Source organism: Neolamprologus brichardi, chromosome 3 (genome assembly GCF_056152115.1).
Source record: "Neolamprologus brichardi isolate AB-2024 chromosome 3, ASM5615211v1, whole genome shotgun sequence".
Lineage (NCBI taxonomy): Eukaryota > Metazoa > Chordata > Actinopteri > Cichliformes > Cichlidae > Neolamprologus > Neolamprologus brichardi.
In genome coordinates, this window is record NC_142106.1 from 7,634,996 (window position 1) to 7,657,874 (window position 22,879).

Sequence of the window (22,879 nt, forward strand, 5' to 3'; positions counted from 1 at the left end):
ATCTTTGCGGATGCTTGGAACTTTATTTAAGGTCTCTGGGCAAATTTAGGTGCTTTTCTTTTTCCTGTTGTCGCGGTAACTGATAAACTGCTGGGATGGTTTGGAAGAGTTGAGGCAAGTTTGTGATCTGGAGACACTTTGACCACATCTAATGTTTGTTGTTATATTATGAAAAATCACACAGTACTGTGCAAAAGACTTGAACCACCCAAACTTCTTTGTCTCTTTGGAATCAAATTTTAATTTCACAAAAAAATAATTAAATTCTCAATAAAAACCTCAATGTCAACCTTGCACATCGTCATTCAGTTGTAGCTGAACCATGAGCCGTCAGGCAAATCTCCATTAGCAAGTTATCGTGGATCACCCCGTGCGTGGGGCTGCACAGCATCAACACGTTAGCACAGTTAGCTCATTAACGTGGTTAGCTACGTAAAATGTTGTCACTGTGCAGGTGATCGGTGGTAACTCACTAACAGAGATTTGCTGCGTTAATGCTGTTATGGTGTTAACGTCATTTTAAAGAGAGTAACGCTGACAGCACTAATTCATACATGTTTGTAACACAGCTTTACTTTGTGTTCATGAACATCCTGAAAATTAATAAACTGTAGTTCAGAGTCACTGACGGGCAGCACAGGAAAGTTCATTTCTGTGTGTCTTCAGATCATTTGACCCACAGTTCTGCTGTGAGGTTTAAAGATGATGATCAGCATGTTCTTCACTTTTGGTGTCAACACAAAGTTTGGATCAGCAGCAGGAGACTCAGAGTTCAGCTCTTGACCCCTGACCCCTCTGAGATATCTCACATCTTCCCTGGTGAATTTGATGTGTTGGTCCACAAAGTTATTGTGATCAGTGGTACATCCTGAGATTTGACTTTCACCCAGGTGTAACTGAACCAATAACTTGGTGATGGTCCAGGGTTGGATAACAAAGCTCTCTTTTCCATGTTGGGGAAACCTGGAGTCAGCTGAGACTGAAGAAGTCACTTAGATGAGACCAGATTTGTTTTTGTTTTTTTAGATGAGAAAAAAAATACTAACAGCAGCAACAAGAAGCAGAGGTAAAGCTTGCAGTGCAATAGATTTATCCTTCTCCCCCTCACCCTTCCTGCCATTTTCTGTTTTAACTTCAGGTTTCTTCCTTTCATCCTTCTTTCCTTCTTCCTTCTTCCCTTCTTCCTTTTTCACTTCATGCTTCTTCCCTTCTTCCTTCTTCCCTTTTTCCTTCTTTCCCTCATCCTTCTTCCCTTCTTCCTTTTTCACTTCTTCCTTATTCCCTTCTTCCTTCTTCCCCTTTTCATTATTCCCTTCTTCCTTTTTCACTTCATGCTTCTTCCCTTCTTCCTTCTTTCCCTCATCCTTCTTCCCTTCTTCCTTTTTCACTTCTTCATCCCTCCCTCCATCCTCTGTGTGTCCTCCTGTCTGACCTGCAGGTGAGAAACAGGTGTGAGGTGTCAGCTGTCAGGTAGGTGATGAGTGAAGAACAGAACAGAATCCATTTCCTCTTCAAACTGCTGTCAGACATTATCTACTGCACTCTGATCACATCACTCAGACCAGCTGCTTTCTACAAAGTCTCATCAACAACATCTTTAGAAACAAACATCAACAACCAGGAAGCAGCTTCACCTCTGATCACACACACACTCAACTCTACTCACTCACCTGGAGGATCAACATGAAGGTGGATGATGATTATGAGCTCCCGAGAGCCCGTTTCTTTCATGAACACACGACACTCGTATGTTCCAGTGTCATTAATCGTCACATCCTTCAGAATCAAAGACACGTCTCCATCCTTCATCTGTCTGTCCTGCAGATCCACCCGGTTCTTAAAAGATGGATGCTGGTCATCTGGAACAAAGTCACCATCCTGGTACAAGTAGACATAGCCTGATGTCAAGTGAGCTTTGCTCCAATGTACAACTATGATGTTGTTGTTTGGAGCTCGACATGTCAGAGTGACGTCCTGTCCAGACTCAGCTGTGATGTTTTTCATGTCTGAAAGAGGAAACAACACAGAGCAGAGAGGTTAAAGGTCAAAGTACAATTATGATCAGAATGATTTTCTTTAAATGTTTTGTTTATTTCCTCTGACATTTTAGTTTTTAGTCATGTGGGACTTAATGAACCTCTGAACATCACTCAGCTCTAGATTACAGCCCACACAGACTCCATGTATCCTAATGAGGTGGGAGGAAAGAAAGAACAAATACTTTTTCGGGTATCTTTACTTTTGAGGATTTATTATTTTCTGAATACTTTTTATTTTAAGTCCCTGTATTTTTAAAAATAATAGTACTTTCTAATTCCTTTCAGACAGACTAGCAAGGGTAGGCAACTCCAGGCCTCAAGGGCCGGTGTGCTGCAGGTTGTAGATCTCACCCTGGGTCAGCACACCTGAATCAAATGATTAGCTCATTACCAGGCCTCTGGAGAACTTCAAGACATGTTGAGGAGGTAATTTAGTCATTTAGATCAGCTGTGTTGGATCAAGGACACATCTAAAACCTGCAGGACTCCGGCCCTCGAGGCCTGGAGTTGCCCACCCCTGGTTTAAAGGCTAAATTAGAGACTTGGTGCTACGTGTTTTTAAGGGTCAGATTCATTCAGCGCTATGACTGAAGAGAAATATTGTGATAATGGCTTTTGCAACATGCTTACACATCACACTAGTTAACAGTCAGGATGATATTTTCTGGGCAAAGGGAGTCTGAACAGAATGTCACGAACTTTGATAATAAATATAATATATATATATATATATATAGGATAATATTATTAATCAAAGCTAGGCTAGCCCAATTTTCTCTTCATTTTCTCTTTTCATTTCTCTTCCAGGGAAAGGAGCAAATACGAGGTGAGGTTGGACGTGAATGGAGAAGAAGACTCGTTGGGAGTCAGCAGGACTGCCATGTTGCTTCCAGAAAAAGACAGTCATAATAATACTTGTTATTGTTGAGGTATAAAATGGCCCAATCCAGGGGGTAACTGTCCCTGAGACAGTTAATTAGATGTTGTTTGTTTTACGTGTTTCTGTGATAGACTTATTTTTAATTTAGTCAATTTGTTTATTGGATAAATAATAAAAATGTGTAGCGTTGATTTGTTAACCAATCCTCGCTGTCAGTCCGTGTTCGGGAGACGCAAGGGGAGATGCTTCCTCCAGGGCCGAAGTTTTATCCTCCCTTCACTTTTGTGGAGTAGTGAGGCTGACAGAAATCAGCCGAGACACCCAGAACTAGAAGACATGAGGCTTTAATACCGGTACTGCACATTTCAAAACACACTGCATGGGCTGTAGCCCATTAGAACGCTGCTCCCGGTCGCCGCCTCTATCCGTGACATTCTTTTCGCTAATGGTCACATGACCAGAGTTTAGTTGAGAGCACAACTATGGCATTGTGGGTCAGAACTAGCATGGATACAGAGCTACAGATGCTGTATGTTCAGCATCTGAACATTTTCCTGCTAGCTCAAGACTGTTTATGGGCAATAATATGTGAGACTTTGATAAGATCAAAGACATTTACGTTGTAAACTTTGTGTTTTCTTCAGTGTTCATGGTTTCTGAAGAGAACGAGAGAGAGAGAGAGAGAGAGAAACAAACTTGAAAACATCAATATAATGTTTGTTGGAGCCCTGTAGTTACACAGGGTCATCTTTTGTGTGTAGACAGATGGCTGATTTCACAGAGAGGTCCAGTGCTGAAACTTGTAATTTTTGTGCTACATAACAGAGTCATGATAAGTAAGTTCATTGACATTAGAATTTAGATTAAAATATTTGCATCCTCATGTACTAAAGTGATTTTATTATTATATTAATATTGTATAAAAATGGTTAAAATTATTCTTCAGAGTTAAATATGCTCTTTGGACTTGGACTGTAGGACCATCACTCACTCACCTGGGGAAACCCTCAGGTTGATGATGCTGAGGAGTTTCCATGAGTCTGTTCCATTCACAAAGACATGACACTTGTATCTTCCAGCATCATTAATCGTCACATTCTTCAGAATCAAAGACACGTCTCCATCCTTCATCTGTCTGTCCTGCAGATCCACCCGGTTCTCAAAAGATGGATGCTGGTTGGCTGGAACAAACCGACCATCGTCTGTAACCAAGTGACCATCCTGGTACAAAAGAACATCCTTATCTCTCAGGTCAGCTCTGCTCCAATGTACAGCTGTGATGTTGTTGTTTGGAGCTCGACATGTCAGAGTGACATCCTGTCCAGACTCAGCTCTGATGAGTTTCGGGTCTGAAGAGGAAACAACACAGAGCAGAGAGGTTAAAGGTCAAAGTACAATTATGATCCGAATGATTGACTTTAAACATTTTGTTTTTTTCCTTTGACGTTTGAGTTTTTAGTCATGTTGGATTTAATGAACCTCTGAACATCCAGCAGGTCACCAGTGACCCACTGAGGGGGAATTTTAGCCTCACGCTGAACATGCAAAGTGTCAGAAACTACAAGATGTTAGCTTCCACAGAACAACAACATGTGCTGATAATAAGTGAACAGAATGTGTGAGAGAAAGCAGCCTCTCATTATAAGACACTGCGAGTCTCTTAGTGGCAGATTTAGATACATTTTCTTCAAGAGCACGTGTGATTCAAATGTAGTAAGTATACACATGTTTTGTATAAATATGTCACAATCAGCGGGGCTGACTGTGTGTAGAGTGAAAGGTGGACCCAAATGCAGATGAAACAAAACATGAAACGTGACTTGAATAACCAAACACGAGCCATTTATTGTGGCTGGCAAATTAACTGCAAGCAAAAGGAAAAAGGCAAGGCTAACAATATACTAAACTGGGTGAGCTAAATTAAATAAAAACCTACCACAGGAACATGGACCAGACATAAGAAAATTTGACATGAACTCTTGGCCGAGAAACAACGCAGACAATCTGACAATAACACACTGAAAACAGAGGACTTAAATACACAAGAGGTGATTAGGGGAAGTGGGAACACATGCGGGAACAGCTGACTGACATGAGGCTAATGACAGGACAGGGGAAGTTAAACTAAATACGATGAACAAAGAACACACAACTCCTTCAAAATATAACAGGAAACACGAGACACAGACATGACAATACAAACTTGATAACATAAGACATTCAGCATGAAACACAAAGGGTGAGGTAATACAGGGGCAGAAAACACAAGGAGTCTAATAACCAAATGAACTTCACTAATCTAACGAACTTAAACATAAACAACACCCAAATAAATTAAAACTTAAAACGCTGGGTCAACAGAAACAGGAACCTGACAAAATATAGTCTATAATTTTTTTTTTTCAAGTTGAAACTTGAATGTTGCATCCATGGAACATCCAAGAAATGTGAAACTGCTATCAAATAAGGGGTGCTATGTTAATATGTAACTTGACCTGTTAAGGTGTTTTTTGATGGAAATAGCTTTGGATTTCAGCAAAAATTGATCTATTAATACTGCAAATTAAACAAATGACCATTTTCAATTCTCTACAACCTATAAAATGTTTTACAACTCTGTGCTTATTAATTTGTTTTTTTAAATTTGAAAAACACTGTTTTCATTGTGCGGTTTGTTCAGTAACATTTAAATTATACTCGAATGGTTGACTCAAAAATTATGCTGACTGAATCGACTTTTTAGGAAAATCACAGAAAAATATAATTTGCATAATAATTTAGAACACAGTGTAGATTTTTGCTTTGTATGTCTCACCAGACCTTAACAAAAAAAATATTTGTAACTTGTGTAAATAATTGTTTGTTTTTTTTACAAACACGCAAATTCTAGTCTACAGATGCACAAGCATAACATTTTCAGATATTTTGGTTTACAAGGTTACAAAACTCAGTTCACAACTTTACAAGTACAAAACATTCATGAGCACAGTTTGAGCCCATCCACACATTACACTTCTTTGTCACAGCTGGATTACAGATGTTAAATCCACACAGACTCTATCTAACCTTGTGTCACTTTCACACACATTATTATTAATATATAACCTTCACTTTCTCACATAAACTCACCTGCAGAGACAAACACAAAGACGCTGAAAAACAGGAAATTGTAGCAGAGTGACAGAGTTCCAGCAGACATTTCTGTTTCTGTTTTAAAATCAGAATCTGAGATTCAGACTATATGAGATGAACTTTGAGGTTCAGATAAAGCTGAAAGTCCCTGAGTGAGAGAGCAGGTCTGTAACGCCACACTTATGACTTAGAGAGAGAGATAGAGATGGTGGGCTGGACCGGAGTCCTCCAATGGAAACGCAGAAATGGTTCTGCATTAGGTTAACATTAGGACTAACGTATATTAAATTATATATTAAATTATATTAAATTAATGAGGAACAATCTGGATTTATGGCAGAAACATATTTAATAACAGTCATTTGGTTGGATATGACTGATTATAATACACTGGATAAAAGCTTTATTGTCATTCATTTATTGTTCACCAATTTGGATTTGGAAATTATTTTATATTATTTATAAGTCATCAGTATATATACTATATATAAAGCTGAGAAGATAATTGAAGCTGGCACATGGAGATTAGACAAAGCTTTTCTTCAAGCTTGTTTTTTTTTCCTGTGTGTCACAAATTATGGCAATGAATATTAATAAAAAAGAGTAATTAAAGGGCATCACTGCTTTAGGTAAATCATTTAAATTATCACAACTGACACGTGTGTTTGTGTCATCCATCTTAGATGATTGTAATGATTTTTTTTGTTTTCTTTTTTAAACGGGCTTAGAAAAAATCTCAGTTTCACACCTCTGAGTGGAAAGCAACCATCCTCCGCCCCTCACACTGGTACAGTAACCCCACCACTTTTTTCCCCAGCAGTCCTCATCTTCTAGAATGACACCCTACCTTGGTCAAACTGAAGCTCCTCTGCTGCCACCTGTTGGATCTTTACATAGTTTACATATAGTACCTCACACAGGAAACCTTTCTTACACACACACTTTTTTTAGAGTGAAGAAAATAAAATAAAAACTGCTTTTGGAGGAGGAGAACGTATTTGAATATTTTTGTGAATTTTTTCCAAAAGATCAACAATGTCTGATAACTCATCTCAGCCTCCAATAATACATCATCATAGATATTTGATTCTAGTTTTGTGATCATCTGGATTGATTCTTTGGTCATAAGGCGAGCAGGACTCACTAAAGTGATGCTGTGCCTCTTCAATAAATACAGTGTCTGCAGTTCAGCAGAGAGGAAGTGTTTGTTTCTGTTTACCGGAACAACTGCATTAACCACTAAGATGTGGTGAGACAGATATGTCCTTTGGTTTACTTAAGTCTATTTTGTCTGTGTCTGTGAAGGTTCTCAGTCATCCAGGTCATCGTAGTCTAAGGAGCTTGGAAAGAAAAGCATCAGGACTTCTTTAAGTTGCTTGATGACGTTTCACCTCTCATCCGAGAAGCTTCTTCAGTTCTAAGGTCAAATGGTGGAGAGTTCCAGATTTAACCCCAGTGGGAGTATCCCCCCACAGAGGGACAATGAACCCCCTATTGAACCTCTACCTAATCACATGAGCCAAGGTGAGAAAACGGGTGTAGCTCACAATCAGCCAGGGTTTTGGGTGAGCTCATTGTGAAACCTGGCCCCACCCTATCATGTGATGTCCTGAGGTCAGATGGCCCAGGATGTGAGTGGGCGTTAAGGCGTCTGGGGAGGGAACTCAAAACTGGATTATAGATGGCAGAGAGTTGGTGTCGTAAACCACCGCCTCTGTTCAAAGATGGTCGCTCACAGTGGACATAGATGCTTCTTTCACTCCTCTTTCAAACCATCTGTCCTCTCTGTCCAAAATGTGAGGTGGCTCTTCTATGTTGTGCAATGCGTTTGTGAAGTTGCTGCCATTTCAGAAACGTTGTTTGTTCACAGTTAGAATAAAAAAAGTTCACAGCTTAGGATAAAATCTATAATTCCTGCTTCATGACTTAGTGAACTATGGTCATACATGGTTGAACACCCATTAAGTTATCAGCAGGCATTCATATATGTAGTTAACTCAAGAGGAAAATACACAGTAATACACAGAGTGGGTTGAACTAACTAGAATGAAAAGTTTGCTATTATTGAACTCAGAGATCAGAAGTTATTTTTCCAAATCTGCCTTCTGGAACTGTTTTTTTCAGTACACCTCAGTTATACTCTGTCTGTATCATTTTCTGTTGCATTAGAACAAAAGACGCAAAGCAAAACTGGCTGCCCAAGCCAACCTGTGACCATGAGCTGTGGGACTTTTTTACCCAAAACAGTTTTTCTTCTCCAAATTAGATAACTGGATGATGACTTTGACCTTTGACCTATGATGACTTTGACCTCAGAGAGGCTTTAAGCTTCATTGAAAGTTTAACAGGACTGAGCTCTGTGCTCATTCAGGAAATGTGATTCAAAAGGAAGTCCAGTCTGAGCTCATGAATTTGTAGTTTATCAGACACTGCAGCACTCAAGTCTGTGTTTTAATCTTATATTACTGAGTGAGACAATATAAATGTTTCCAAGGACAACAACGGGATACTTGTTGTAAGTTACTGAAGACATAAAACATCTGCATGCCAATAAATTAAGTAACTGATTTCCATTAAGTAGTTCTGCATCATCAGAGTCTAATTCAGTGATAAAAAGACATAAAATCTATAACATGTGGATGTCCTTTGGTCTGAGGTGCTGGGGGGACCAGTTGGAGACCAGCAGCTGGACGTCAGTGGTTGGACTGGTGGACTACTTCAGTGAAGAGTAGACGACGTCTGGCTCTGGTTTAAAGTCTGAACACAAACACACACAGTTCAAACAACAGGAAACATGATTACAAGCTTTGTAGGTTAATCAAGACCTCCAATCTCCACCTCTCTGCATCACACACAGTCCCAGTTCAGACTTTACTGGAAACCAGTTTAGATACAAATCAGAACGTCCACACTGCTCACACTTTAAACTGCTTCTTCAAACCTAGAGCCCACAGATCTGTGCTGATCTTTAACTTTGATCACATGATTTCTTCTAGTGTAGGTTTAGTGTTTCTTTCTCTCAGCTTCAGTTCTTATTTTGTGTTTGTCAGTTAGTTCCCTCTGTGTTCCGTCTGTAGTTTCTCTGCTTCACCTCTCAGTGTTTCATGTCTTACTTCATTTATGCTGCTGTTTCTGATGGTTGTTTGTGTCGATCTTCATTCCTGTTTTACTTTGTCAGTGAGGTTCAGTCTTTGACTGAAAGAGCTGCTCAGCACCCTCACAGACTCATACAGAGGGAGATGTGGGTTGTTCATGATGGAATACTGAGTGCATACGTGTGTTCTCACTATAGCAAGAGTAAGTATAGATACATCTAGCACAATATATACCTGGATGGTCTACTGATAACCAGCGGTAATGACAGATGTATGTTCTATAGTTATTCAGCTGTAGTCAACTGGACTGTCAGACATCTTGCTAATATGTTTCAATTTATCTCAAAGTCCTAGTGAAACATTTATGGACAGTATCCTACTGAAGACTAGTAACATTTTGCTCTCTGGGTACAAAAACAGTGCTCTGTTTTTTTCTCTCAAGCTCAGAGGTTTTACTTTGTAGGTGAACTGTTGTGTGCAGTTTTAGAGAAACAAATAAAAAAAATCTACTGTTTCTTGCAGGTTCAATCAAAAATAGACCCTGCACTATTGTCGGTGTTATTCTATTGCACGTCAACTTCAGCCGCCTGCCTGATGTACCAGCAGGGTTATAAGGAGCGTCACAATTATATGTTGCACCATTTCCTGTATTTGAAGCAACACTACGCTGTTGAAGTTCATGCACTATAACTTGTGTTTTCACTGTACAAGTTTATTTTTGTTGAATCAGATTGTGAAGATTTGTGTTCTGTGTTCATTTCCAGCTCTTTATTTTTATTCTTGGACTTGACTAGAGTACCTCTGCACGATTCACAGTTCAGGGTAATATTTCATTAGCTTACACTGAGCTTTGTTTGAGCCCCTTAGTTCATCCTGTCTAAGACAATCTGTATTAGCTCCTCTCCCTTTAAGGCAACTTTCTACTGATTGGCTTCCAATTACTAATAAAAGGTTGAAATAACAGGTGGCTGGAGCATATGTAACTGAGACCATATTAGGTATCTATGATATCATACAAACCCAAGAGTAGAAAAATCGTTATATGTTTAGAGCAATCTGCAGCCTGCACTTTTGGTTCTCATGGATTACTTTAAACTTTTCTTAGCTTAGCTTAGCATAATGACGGTAAACAGGGTGAACAGTCCAGCTGTACCTGAGCTTTCTTGTCCTGATGGTTGTTTGTCCATTACTGACATCATCAGAGCCCACTGCTGGGTAGACCACAGTTGTATCAGTCTCTGCAATATAAAGCATATAAAATTACTGAAACTACAGCAACACCATTGATATATTATTACTCAACAGCTGCAAAGTAATTGACAAGATTAGGTGATTAAGCAATTTTTATAATCTGCAGCATTTTTCAGCTTTCCTATGTTAACACCTCTGCTGTGAAACTCATAATGACGAGAAATAACTGACGGCTCATTCTGTGAAAAACAAGTGTGGATGACCACAAGGCTGCTATAGTCTAATAATACAAACGCACACACTATACCACAAAGCACAAAGCAAAAGGGTTCTCATGACTTGAACACTATCATTAGATCTTGTGGTGAGACGTCTAAACCTTAACCTGGTTCACACTAACTGGGGTCATCAACAGGACGTAGCTGCTGTGGTTTTACATGCAAGTTTAAAAATGGTTCAAATGTCTGAGAGGCTGAAAACACAGCTAAAGGTCTATGGACTGTTCAATCTGTTACTTAATTGGCTTCACACTAAACAAAAAAAAATTATCTTCTCAAGAACTTTCACAGGCACAACTTTCTGAGAAGATGGAATGATCTGCCTGCAGTCCTGACCTCGACCTCACTGAACACTTGTGGAATGTGTTAATAGACCTCTCTGCATTGAATCATATCTGTTATTAACCTCTGTCTCTCTTCCACAGCATGTCTTTTATCCTGTCTTCCTTCTCTCACCCCAACCGGTCGCAGCAGATGGCCCCGCCCCTCCCTGAGCCTGGTTCTGCCGGAGGTTTCTTCCTGTTAAAAGAGAGTTTTTCCTTCCCACTGTCGCCAAAGTGCTTGCTCATAGGGGGTCATATGATTGTTGGGTTTTTCTCTGTATCTATGAAGCGCCTTGAGGTGACTTTTGTTGTGATTTGGCGCTATATAAATAAAATTGAATTGAATTGAATCAGCTTGTGAGTACTAGTCATGCCATCATGAACAACACAACCACATACAATCTACATACCTGACTCTGCTGCTCAACTCACAAATTTTCCTTACAAATCTTGTGCCATTTAAGAGAAGAAACAGACTTTCCAACAGTATAAGATTTATTGCCAAGAAGCAATAAATTGGTGTTAAAACAAAGAAATCAAAGAGAAAGTTCCTTACTAATGTCCTATTTCTGAAACATCCTCACCTCTACTTTGCAGTGTTCCTTAATTGTAAAGTTGCAAAAAAGTTGTTTTAGAAACAAATCTAACAACTCAGCAGCCATTTGAAACACGTCACAAAGTTTCGCAATTATATTTAAAATGTTAAATGTCAACCTCAACCCTTTTGATGGAAACACAGTACTACCTTTGCTTTTTCTGATTGGCTGTTGAGGATCTGATAATTGGATGTAGCTGTACATGACATAAGTGATGATGTCATCTTCTCCAGCTTCTTCTTGATCTGCTGAAATGATGCAAAATTAAAAATAATATAAATTAAATATCTAAAAACAGGTTGCATTTAGGAAAGTCGTAACTATAATAATAATGAATGTGAACTTCATTCTTCTAAACAAACACAGACATGAAAGATCAGGAAGTCTGAGTCTCACCTTCAGGTTTCCTGTGAGCACATCGTCTCACCAGCAGAACCAGTGACACCAGTAGAACCACAACACAAGATGATCCAACAGAGTAGACCAACATCATAGAGAGAAGAGGATGAGAGCGTGATGGAGGAAGAGTGATGGAGGTTGAACCAGGAGGAGAGGTGAATGTAGGTGGAGGTGTAGATGTAATGCCATGAACAGTTATTGATGGATATTTGGTGGCAGTGAGTGAATGTGAGCTGGTGGGTGGAGGTGTATAGTTGGGTGGAGGTGTGGTAGTGGTGGATGTAGGTGGAGGTGTGGTTGTCATGCATGGAGCAGTTATTAATGGAGATTTGGTAGCAGTGGGTGAGGGTGTGATGGTGGGTGGAGTTGTGGTGCTGGATGTATGTATAGAGGTGGGTGAAGATCTGACAGTTGTGGTGGTTGTGGTGGTGGGTGTAGATGGAGGTGTGGTGGTGTGTTCCCCTAAAATAAAGCAAACACAGTCATGAAGTTGTCGTCACATTGTGAATGTTGAAAGCTGCAGAAACACAGACAGGTGAGTGTGTCACCTGTGACAATGATCCAGCTGGATGGAGACTCTCCATGACCGCTGATGTCACACTTGTAGAGGCCTTCATCAGACCTGGAAACATGCTGGATGGTCACGTGACCTGTAGGCTGCTTCCTGATGAGGGAGCCATCTTTATAGAAAGCAGCTGGGAGGTTGGAGGGAGTGGTCTTTGTTTTACAGAGCAGAGTGACGTCATCTCCCTCCATCACAGGGAGGACAGGACTCTGCAGGATCACTGATCCACCTCAACACAGAGACAAACTACAGCATTTCATCCATTTACACACAGCTTCATCAACACTAACTTCACACTGAAAAACTGAAAAACCAGTGTTATTTGTAATCTATCGTCCACCTGTCATGGTCCTGGGTCATTTTATCTAAGCGGTTTGAGTTTTTGTCATTTTTGTATTATGTTAAGGCTACTTTGTTATTTTAAGTGTTATTTGGTAAGTGCCTGGGTTTTTCAGTTTAGTTTTGGTTTATTGGATTCTGCTTTGGGGTCATATCTTACATGCACACAGCTGGATTCATGACACCACCTGGAGAGATACTCACAGAAATACTCTGTAAGTCTCGTTTTTCAGACTTTATCTGATTTGGTGATCAGCTTAGATACAATAATTGTTGTCATATGCCAGTAATAGTTGTCAAACAGCTAACTGATCATCTGCAGAGGGTTATTTGAAGAGTTTCAGAACCCATTACAGCAACTAATAGACTCCAATTTGTGCATGTAAATGGAGAGTCCTCTTCACACGCTGATGTTAATTATGGAGTTCCACGGGGTTCAGTGCTAGGACCAATTCTGTTTACATTATACTTATCCATAACTTCTTATAAAATACACTGCTGCTCGTCATCTCCGCTCACAGACTCAGAGTCTCTTAGTTGTTCCCCGTACACGACTGAAGACAAAAGGCGACAGAGCCTTTCAGTCTGTTGCACCAAGGCTGTGGAACAGTTTACGACTACAATTACGTTTGCTTGACTCTGTGGATTCTTTTAAAAAACAGTTAAAAACTCTTCTGTTCAAACAAGCCTTTTGTTGATATACATATTTTATATTTTTTACATTATTTAAATTTGATCTTTTACATTGTATATAATGTTTATTGATTTTACTGTTTATTTTAATATTTGTGTACAGCGCTTTGTGATTGTCTGTCTGTGAAAAGCGCTTAATAAATAAAGTTTACTTACTTTACTTACTTACATTATACATGCTTCCCTTAGGCAGTATCATCAGAAGACAAAGTATAAATTTCATTGCTATGCAGATGACACCCAGCTCTATCTATCTATGAAGCCAGATAACACACACCAATTAGTTAAACTGCAGGAATGTCTTAAAGACATAAAGACCTGGATGGCCGCTAACTTTCTGCTTCTTAATTCAGATAAAACTGAGGTTATTGTACTCGGCCCTGAAAATCTTAGAAATATGGTATCTAACCAGATTCTTACTCTGGATGGCATTACCTTGGCCTCCAGTAACACTGTGAGGAACCTTGGAGTCATTTTTGACCAGGACATGTCCTTCAATGCACATATTAAACAAATATGTAAGACTGCTTTCTTCCATTTGCACAACATCTCTAAAATTAGAAATATCCTGTCTCAGAGTGACGCTGGAAAACTAGTTCATGCATTTATTACTTCTAGCCTGGATTACTCTGATTCATTAATGTCAGGATGTCCATAAACTCCCTGAAAAGCCTTCAGTTAATCCAAAATGCTGCAGCAAGAGTCCTGACAGGGACTAGAAAGAGAGAGCATATTTCTCCTGTTTTGGCTTCCCTTCATTGGCTTCCTGTTAAATCCAGAATTGAATTCAAAATCCTGCTCCTCACATACAAGGTCTTAAATAATCAGGCCCCATCTTATCTTAATGAACTTGTAGTACCATATCACCCTATTAGAGCACTTTGCTCTCGCTCTGTAGGCCTACTTGTTGTTCCTAGAGTATTTAAAAGTAGAATGGGAGGGAGAGCCTTCAGTTTTCAGGCCCCTCTTCTGTGGAACCTTCCTTAGTTATGCTGCAACAGACATAAGCTGCTGGGAGATTCCATTGAGTTTTAAGGCACCTTTCTCATTCAGCATGTGTTAATAGACCTCTCTGCATTGAATGACACTTGTTATTAACCTCTGTCTCTCTTCCACAGTACGTCATTCATCCTGTCTTCCTTCTCTCACCCCAACCGGTCGTAGCAGATGGCCGCCCCTCCCTGAACCTGGTTCTACTGGAGGTTCCTTCCTGTTAAAAGGGAGTTTTTCCTTCCCACCGTAACCAAAGTGCTTGATCATAGGGGGTCGTTTGATTGTTGGGTTTTTATCTGTATGTATTATTGTAGGGTCTACTTACAATATAAAGCACCTTGAAGCAACTGTTGTTGTGATTTAGTGGTATATAGATTGAATTGAACTCGGGAGCCATTCTTGTGAATGAATCAGAAACATTGTTTGTTTGTTTTTTTTTTCAACTAATAAATATTTCTAAGTGTCAAACAGTTGTCTCACAAGCTGAAATAGAGGTAAATTTTTATGCTTTTATTTTATCACAGCTTGATTATTGTAAGAGCTGTTTATGTGTTTGAATAAGAAGGATCTTGACCTTGTTCAATCAGCACAGAATGCTGCTGCTGCTAGGCTTTAACAACACAAAAAAGAGACTGCACAAAATTAATATAAAAATCTTTGTCTTTACTTTTAGAGACCTGTGTGGTCAAGCCCCACCAAATATTTCTGACCTTCTAGAACGCAACACCTATTCTTGTAGTCGAAGGCTATTAATGGTCCCTGTAACTCATTTTAAGACCAGGGTTGATAAATACTTTGGAGCTGTGGATTCTTTTAAGAATCAACTAAATTCTCATTTATTCAGATTAGCTTTTAACTAGTTTTAGGCTGTATGATGTTATATGTATGCTGTTTTATATTTTTGTTCTCAGTTTTTTTTATTGTAAAGCACTTGGTGGTTTTTGATCTACTTACCAGTGACTCTCAGGTTAACCATGTTACTGATGGTGCCTTCTCTGGACTCACACCAGTAAACTCCACTATCAGATGGGTAAGTATATCTGATGTTACAGGAAGATCCAGCTGGTTTTCCCCACCCATCTGCACACTGAGTCCTCTGTTGTTTGCTTGTGTTTCTCCTCAGAGTCCATCCAGCAGAGCTGTCGTCCTCCTCACAGCTCAGAGACACAAAGTCATATTGAAAGAACTGGGAGCTGCTGGGACTCACAGTCAGACGAGCTGTGAGGATTAAAATGAAACATTTATTATGTGTTATACTCAGTGTTGGGGAGTAACGGAATACATGTACCGCCGTTACGTATTTAAAACACAAAATATGAGTAACTGTATTCCGTTACAGTTACTGTTTAAAAAGGTGGTATTTAGAATACAGTTACTTTGTTGAAATAAATGGATTACACGGCGGTACTTCCCTGTTTCATATTGTGGCGGGTCAGGCCTGTATGGGTTTTGTTTGACAGCTACGTTCTGTTGTTCCAGGCGGTTGCCATGGTTACAGGGTGACGCTCTCTCTCTGCGTGTTTCCTGGGTGAGAGAGGCCTTTTTGTTGTTGTTGTGCTAAGCTAATAGGCAGAATGCTACAGGTATAGCTCTAAAGAATGTAGCATCATGGGCAGTGTAGTCCGTGCTGCAGGGAGAATGGACTGCCATACACGTTATGTGTCTGTGAGCGAGGAGGGAAAAAAGGAAAAGTACGAGCTGTCATCGAGCAAAAACGGGAGCTGGAAGCATGTAAATATAATAATAACCACTGCAGCCAAGAAGAGTGCCTGACGAGCCCAGTTGTAAGTAAGCTATTAAGACTCGACCGTACACCGTGTTCGTGTTTTCCTCCAAAAACAATAAGTTCTGTTGGAGCAGCCTTTCAACGCCTCTCTCTGTCTCTCGCTAGCAAAGTTGACCCAGACAACAAAATAAAGCTAGTTTTCGGCTACGAGCCCGACACGAACCAGACGTATTAGTCAGAGGTCCCTTTACTACGGTTCGGAGCCGCGGACCTTCAGTAACAGTAATAAATCACAGCAATAGTACATTCATGTAGTTGTAAACAGCATGATAATATATTAAGTAATCCAAAGTATTCAGAATACGTTACTCTCATTGAGTAACGTAACGGAATACGTTACAGAATACATTTTGGGGCATGTATTCTGTAATCTGTAATGGAATACATTTTAAAAGTAACTTTTCAAACACTGGTTATACTTGATAAAATGGTCAAAATGGTTTATTGCTTTTATTATTTTATAATTTTCATTCTCAAAACATCAAACCAAACAGATCATATGAATGAGCATCAGAGTTGGCTGTAATCCCATAATTACATTACATTTTCCATTAACACAATAAATTATACTGTACTAAATTCCGTAATTACATTACAGTTACAGTTATGGTGTTGCTTGCATTACAAATGTTCTTCAGTTTTCTCCACACCAGGAAAAAAGAAATATGGCATAGAAACTGAACATTAACAGTGTTGCCTGAAAACTTCTTTGTTTGATCACTTCTTAATGAAATTAATGAAAGCTAGAATAATTGGCCCTAAAAATCTTAGAAATGTGGTATCTAAGCAGATACTTATGGCATTATTCTGACGTCCAGTAACACTGTGAGGAAGGTCTTGTTTTTTTTTTACAGGATATGTCCTTCAGTGAATATATTAAACTAAAATGTAGCTGTATGCTGCAGCAAGAGCACTGACAGGAATTACAAAGAGAGAGCATATTTCTCCTATGTTAGCTTCTCTTCACTGGCTCCCTGTTAAATCCACAACTGAATTTACAGTGTTGTGAAAAAGCATTTGTGCTCTTTCTAATTTCCTGTTTTTGTATGTTTGTCACACTTTCTGTAAATGTTTCAGATGATCAAACACATTTAAATATTAGACAAAGAAAACACAAATGTAGTTTATAAATTAAATTACACCAACGCCACCATGGAAAAAATCCATGCTCACATGGCCCTGTGTGGAAAAAAGTGTGACAAACATACAAAAAAGGGAAATCGGGTAGGGCACAAATTGTCATGGTTCTGGGTCATTAGACTCAGCAATGTTTTGTTGTGTGTTATGGTGATTTCTTTTAGTTATAATGTATTTTTGGTTTTGCTTCAAAGTTTAGTTATTCCTGATCTATATTTTCTTGTTGCTTTGTCATTCCCCATTTCCTGTCTAAGTCTGTCATGTCCTCTGTCTTCGTTCCTTAGCCACTGCATTTAATATTTAGATATTAAATATTTAGATTTATTAATCTCTGTCCGTCTTCCACAGCATTTCTTTTGTTTTATCTCCCCCAGCTCACCCCAACCAGTTGTGGCAGATGGCTGCCTCTCTCCGAGTTTGGTTTTGCTGAAGGTTTCTTCCCACTTTAAGGGAGGTTTTCCCTTCCACTGTCGCCAAAGTGGTTGCTCAAAGGGGGTTTTCTGATTGTTGTGGTTTTCTTTTCATCTTTGTAGAGTTCTCTCTCTCAATATGAAGCATATTGAGCACCTTGAGGTGAGTGTTGAGTCTGTGTTTCCACAGGCCCCGCTAGTTTAGAGAGTTATTCCTCATGAAGAGCGAAATCAAGAAAGAACACCTTCAACCGGTCTTTAACTCGCTAACGAGGAAAGGCTTTGGTCAGAACCAGGCAGTGGAGCTCCTCACCTGTCTCTAGCCCAAATACTTCAAAGAGCAGCTGTCCTCGCAACTTTTTTATTGACAAACTGTTACAATACACATCACAGCACCTCCCTCCGTAAAACCCCCCTTGGTTACGAAGACAAGGCACTATGTGTGTTTATGTGTGTGCACGTGTATGCATGTGCAAGAACTTGTGTGTGTAAAGCAGCAGACAGGCAACCCTCCCTAACTTGTGTCCTCCTGGCGGTTTCTGCCTGAGTTATTTTCTCCCAAATGCTTGCTCAAACGGGGTTGATTGTAAGGATTTTCTTTGTATTATTGTAGAATCTTGATCTTACAGTATAGGGTGGGCCATTTATATGGATACACTGTAATAAAATGGGAATGGTTGGTGATATTAAAGTCCTGTTTGTGGCACATTAGTATATGTGAGGGGGCAAACTCCTCAAGATGGGTGGTGACCATGGTGGCCATTTAGAAGTCAGCCATCTTGGATACAACTTTTATTATTTCAGTAGGAAGAGGGCCATGTGACACATCAAACTTATTGGTAATGTCACAAGAAAAACAACTGTGTGCTTGGTTTCAACGTAACTTTATTCTTTCATGAGTTATTTACAAGTTTCTCTTTGTTCACAGCCATTGACATGTCGATGACATGTTAACACGTGAGGAGCGGATCGAAATTGTGTTAATATCTGGTGAACGCAGTAACCGGGTCATTGCTGCAGATTTCAATGAAAGACACTCTACGAGACCACCCATCTCCCATGCTACAGTTAGCAAACTGCTTGCTAAGTTTTGTGAAACTGGTTCAGTGTTTGATTTGTCAAAATGTGGATGCAAGAAAGCCCACAGTGTAGCACTCGCCGCATGTCACTGGAGAGTGGCATTAGTCGAACATCCCTTCGGCGGATATTAGCTACACACAAATGACACCCTTACAAACTCCAGCTACTGCAGCATCTCAACGAGGATGACCCAGATCAGCACAGAATTTGCAGAATGGGCAAAACAAAATTTGGAACAGGATGATGAAGTTAACAAACAAAACCACTGCTATTGGTCTGACACTAACCCACATTGGATGGATCCCTCCAAGACTGTTGGAACAACAAAAGTGATGGTTTGGTGTGGTATATGGGGTACAATGATAGTGGGTCCATTCTTCATCAATGGAAACCTCAAGGCCACTGGATATTTGAACTTGATACATGATGATGTGTTTCCCTCTTTATGCACTGAAGCTGGCACTTTCCCTGAGTTTTTCCAGCAAGATGGTGCACCACCACATTATGGGCGCCAGGTCCAAGCATTCCTAGATGAACAGTTTCCTGGAAAGTGGATTGGTCGTCGTGGGCCAGTTGAATGGCCCCCAAGGTCTCTCAATCTGACCCCCTTAGACTTTTATCTTTGGGGTCATCTGAAGGCAATTGTCTATGGTGTGAAGATACGAGATGTGCATCACCTGAAACTACGGATACCGGATGCTTGTGCTGGTATTTTTCCTGCGGTGTTGCTATCAGTGTGTGAAGAGTGGGAGAAGAGGGTTGCATTGACAATCCAACACAATGGGCAGCACATTGAACACATTTTATAAGTGGTCAGAAACTTGTAAATAACTCATGAAAGAATAAAGTTATGTTGAAACCAAGCACACCATTGTTTTTCTTGTGACATTACCAATAAGTTTGATGTGTCACATGGCCCTCTTCCTATTGAAATAACAAAAGTTGTATCCAAGATGGCCGGCTTCTAAATGGCCACCACCCATCTTGAGGAGTTTGCCCCCTCACATATACTAATGTGCCACAAACAGGACTTTAATATCACCAACCATTCCCGTGTTATTATGGTGTATCCATATAAATGGCCCACCCTGTATAATGTGCTTTGTGTTTTGACTCTATGGGATTAATATAAAATTGAATTGAAACAGAAAAAACAATCAAAGAATGTTTTTTTTTCTATTAAATTTTCTTTATTTTTAAAGAATTCAATTTTTTTGGCACATTTGTGCTACAGTCAACTAATTTCAGTCCATGTGCAGGAGGAAGAGAATAGTTGTAGTTTTTGAAAACTGTGGCGATTTAGCCAGGAATCCAGAGTAATGTTATAGCTGAGTGAATGCTGACCCCAGCCCAGCAGCCAGATGCTGAACTTCAACAGGTAACAAACTGATCAGCAGTCAGGCTGCAGCCTCCATTTCTACCTGTTCATGTTTCCACAGAGACGCTGTGGTAATCACTTTAAAGTGTCTTTGCACCGGTTTTCATCTTTATTTTGTGTTGTATTTGTACATAAATGCTAAGTGAAATATCACCAATACAAATCACTTAATGTGTCCTCATTAAGTGTATTGGTGTGTGAGGCTGTAGCCTTAGCTTTTATCTTTGTTAAATGGTAATTATGAGACTGTGTATTTCAGGTCATTTTACCTGGTAACATGGTATTATATGGTATTGGTATATACATGTATTGAGTATTATAACAAACTACAATCTGTAATGTGTAATGCATACATTTTTTGATTAACAATCTCAGGACTGGCAAGCATTTCTAGCAACATTTTAAAAAATGACCCACAATCAGTGTTGGGAAGGTTACTTTTAAAATGTATTCCACTACAGATTACAGAATATGTGCCCCAAAATGTATTTATAATGTGTTCTGTTACATTACTCAATGAGCGTAACGTATTCTGAATGCTCTGGCTCGTAGCCCGAAAAGTGTCTTTACCTTGTTGTCTGGGTCAACTTTGCTAGCGAGAGACAGAGAGAGGATTTGAATGACACGAACACAGTGTACAGTCACGAGATCGAGACCCCTGCATTAGAGTCTCTTATTGCATAAAATAAGTAACTGTATTCTAAATACCACCTTTTTAAACAAGAACCGTAACGGAATACAGTTACTCATATTTTGTATTTTAAATATGTAGCGCCGATACATGTATTCCGTTACTCCCCAACTCTGCCCACGAATACTGCGCAAGTTCCCTGTGCTTATGTGCATTTTGCGGGCAACAAATCAGGTTTTTGCAAGAAACAATAAAACAAGTACACTGTAAGTACTTACGGGGTTGTGGGCCGTGTTATGGAGTCACTTAATTTCGTCTATTTTAACTTCCAGGTATTTTAAAGGGAAAGAGATACAGATTGTTCTGTAAATAATTTTAAGTATCACAGCAACCCGAGTAATTACTGGTTCTGCTTAAGTAATTTTCTGCATAATGGAAGTTTCACTATTCAGTCTGTCTTATATATTACCTATAAAATTAAAACTATCATAATCACTTTTCTTGTTGCAGGGTAGTTGCGCCTTGTTGCCCACAAATTGCATTGCATAAAAGTGTTACCACATTTATCAGGTTTAAACTGTGACAGAAGAAGGTTACTGACCTTGGTTTGTTGTGCTGCTCAGCAGTGAGATCAGAACTAAAGAGAAATGACACTCAGGTTGATTTGAGGTGAACATAAAGAACAACTCCACACAAACAGCTGACAAACACACAAACTCTGGTATATCTGTTCATTTTCTATTTGATGACAGGAATATGTTTCAAAAACATTTGGACAACAAAATATGGGAATGTGTGTAATAGTAAAACACAACATCCCATATGTATATTCCTACGGTTTATGCTGTTCATACTCCTCTACTCAAATGTAATCATTATTTTTTTTAATCTCAGAAACAGCACTGAATGTAATTGTTGTGATCATAAATATGTGCACTGACTACACTGTTCATTTAATACAAAATGTCCTCTACTCCTAAAATAAACCCACAGTAAAGTCATGTGTCCACTGTGCAGCTATGTTGATATAATGAGTGAATGATTTGATCTTTTCACTGCCTGCTGTGTTTCCTCGACTCCAAAGATAAAGAGTCAGTTCAGACCTGCAGTTGGTCCTCGTGGTGTTTTGAACTTGAATTCAGCCTGATTTGTTTTTCATGTCTTCTCCTCCATCATCAGTTATCAGGAGAGCAGACAGTCAAAGTACAAGAATTCAAACAAACACAGAGATTCTACTTACAGAGCAGACACAGCACAGATGTTTCCTTCATCGTCCTTCTCACTCATTTGAGCTTTTTTTCATTTCTGTCACTGACACCAAGTAAAGCCCACCCTCTTCCTCCGTTTCTTCCTGTATTTGTACACACAAGGTTGCGTAACTAATGTCTTTAAGATTTATACAGTTATTCTACAATATACAGACATTCACATTGCAGTGCCCCAGTTTTTGTAACATTGTTTAAATGTAACACGCTCATGAGTATAAAATTGTGTGTATGTTAAAGTCATTACATGTCTGTTGTGGTTTCTAAGTTAGAGAAACCAACAACACTCTTTTGATGTCATTTGAGGTTTAACTGAGATGTTTATACGACATTTAAATGCAGAGGATGAATTTTCTATTATTCAATTAAGCTCATCCTACTCAGTGACATTTCTGAGTTTATTAAAAGAAGACTTTATGGAGGATGAAGTCCCCTCTGCTCTCAGTGATCTGTAGTTTGGTTGATAAACAAATCCATGTCCATGTAGTGGACGTCCCCCTCAGTGAGAGAGGCAGATATGAGCTGAAACACAGGAATCAAACCAGGGACGCTGCTGTTATGGAGCTGAACTGGAACCATTCAGACACTGAGGCCCTCTGAACACATTTTAATTACAGCTGTGCAGAGACACACTGATGACTGACTGGAACACTATGATTCACATTTTAC

General features: G+C 39.4%; 2 protein-coding genes across 3 annotated transcripts in view; both read right to left on the reverse strand.

The window, feature by feature from the left end:
- The window catches only part of LOC102793734 (uncharacterized), an 84,632-nt gene extending 62,385 nt beyond the window's left edge, over window positions 1-22,247 (reverse strand). The window contains exons 1-5 of the mRNA XM_087831988.1: window positions 22,186-22,247; window positions 21,547-21,582; window positions 15,478-15,741; window positions 12,482-12,727; window positions 11,931-12,395 (exon numbers count right to left, since the gene is read on the reverse strand). Coding sequence (XP_087688114.1) covers window positions 11,931-12,395; window positions 12,482-12,727; window positions 15,478-15,741; window positions 21,547-21,582; window positions 22,186-22,216 — 1,042 coding nt within the window. The 5' untranslated portion in view covers window positions 22,217-22,247. The remainder of the gene's footprint in view (window positions 1-11,930; window positions 12,396-12,481; window positions 12,728-15,477; window positions 15,742-21,546; window positions 21,583-22,185) is intronic.
- On the reverse strand, window positions 1,023-6,118 carry LOC148103333 (polymeric immunoglobulin receptor-like). Of its 2 annotated transcripts, XM_087832016.1 has the most exons (5): window positions 6,049-6,118; window positions 3,915-4,268; window positions 1,671-2,006; window positions 1,329-1,432; window positions 1,023-1,238 (listed from the first exon to the last, which is right to left on the reverse strand). In XM_087832016.1, the coding sequence occupies exons 1-5, from the start codon at window positions 6,116-6,118 to the stop codon at window positions 1,023-1,025; spliced, it is 1,080 nt and encodes a 359-aa protein (XP_087688142.1). The 2 variants fall into 2 exon arrangements, with proteins under 2 accessions (XP_087688142.1, XP_087688140.1); XM_087832014.1 differs by having other exon boundaries at window positions 1,023-1,432.
- Window positions 22,248-22,879: the final 632 nt, after the last annotated feature.

What these genes read in the sequence shown, in the direction of transcription:
- LOC148103333 (XM_087832014.1), bottom strand. Translation starts at nt 6,118, where the DNA reads ATGTCTGCTGGAACTCTGTCACTCTGCTACAATTTCCTGTTTTTCAGC. An exon ending in CTTTGTGTTTGTCTCTGCAG is followed by an intron (nt 4,269 to 6,048) that starts GTGAGTTTATGT and finishes TTTCCTCTTCAG; the next exon opens with ACCCGAAACTCATCAGAGCT. An exon ending in CCTTCATGTTGATCCTCCAG is followed by an intron (nt 1,433 to 1,670) that starts GTGAGTGAGTAG and finishes TCTCACCTGCAG; the next exon opens with GTCAGACAGGAGGACACACA.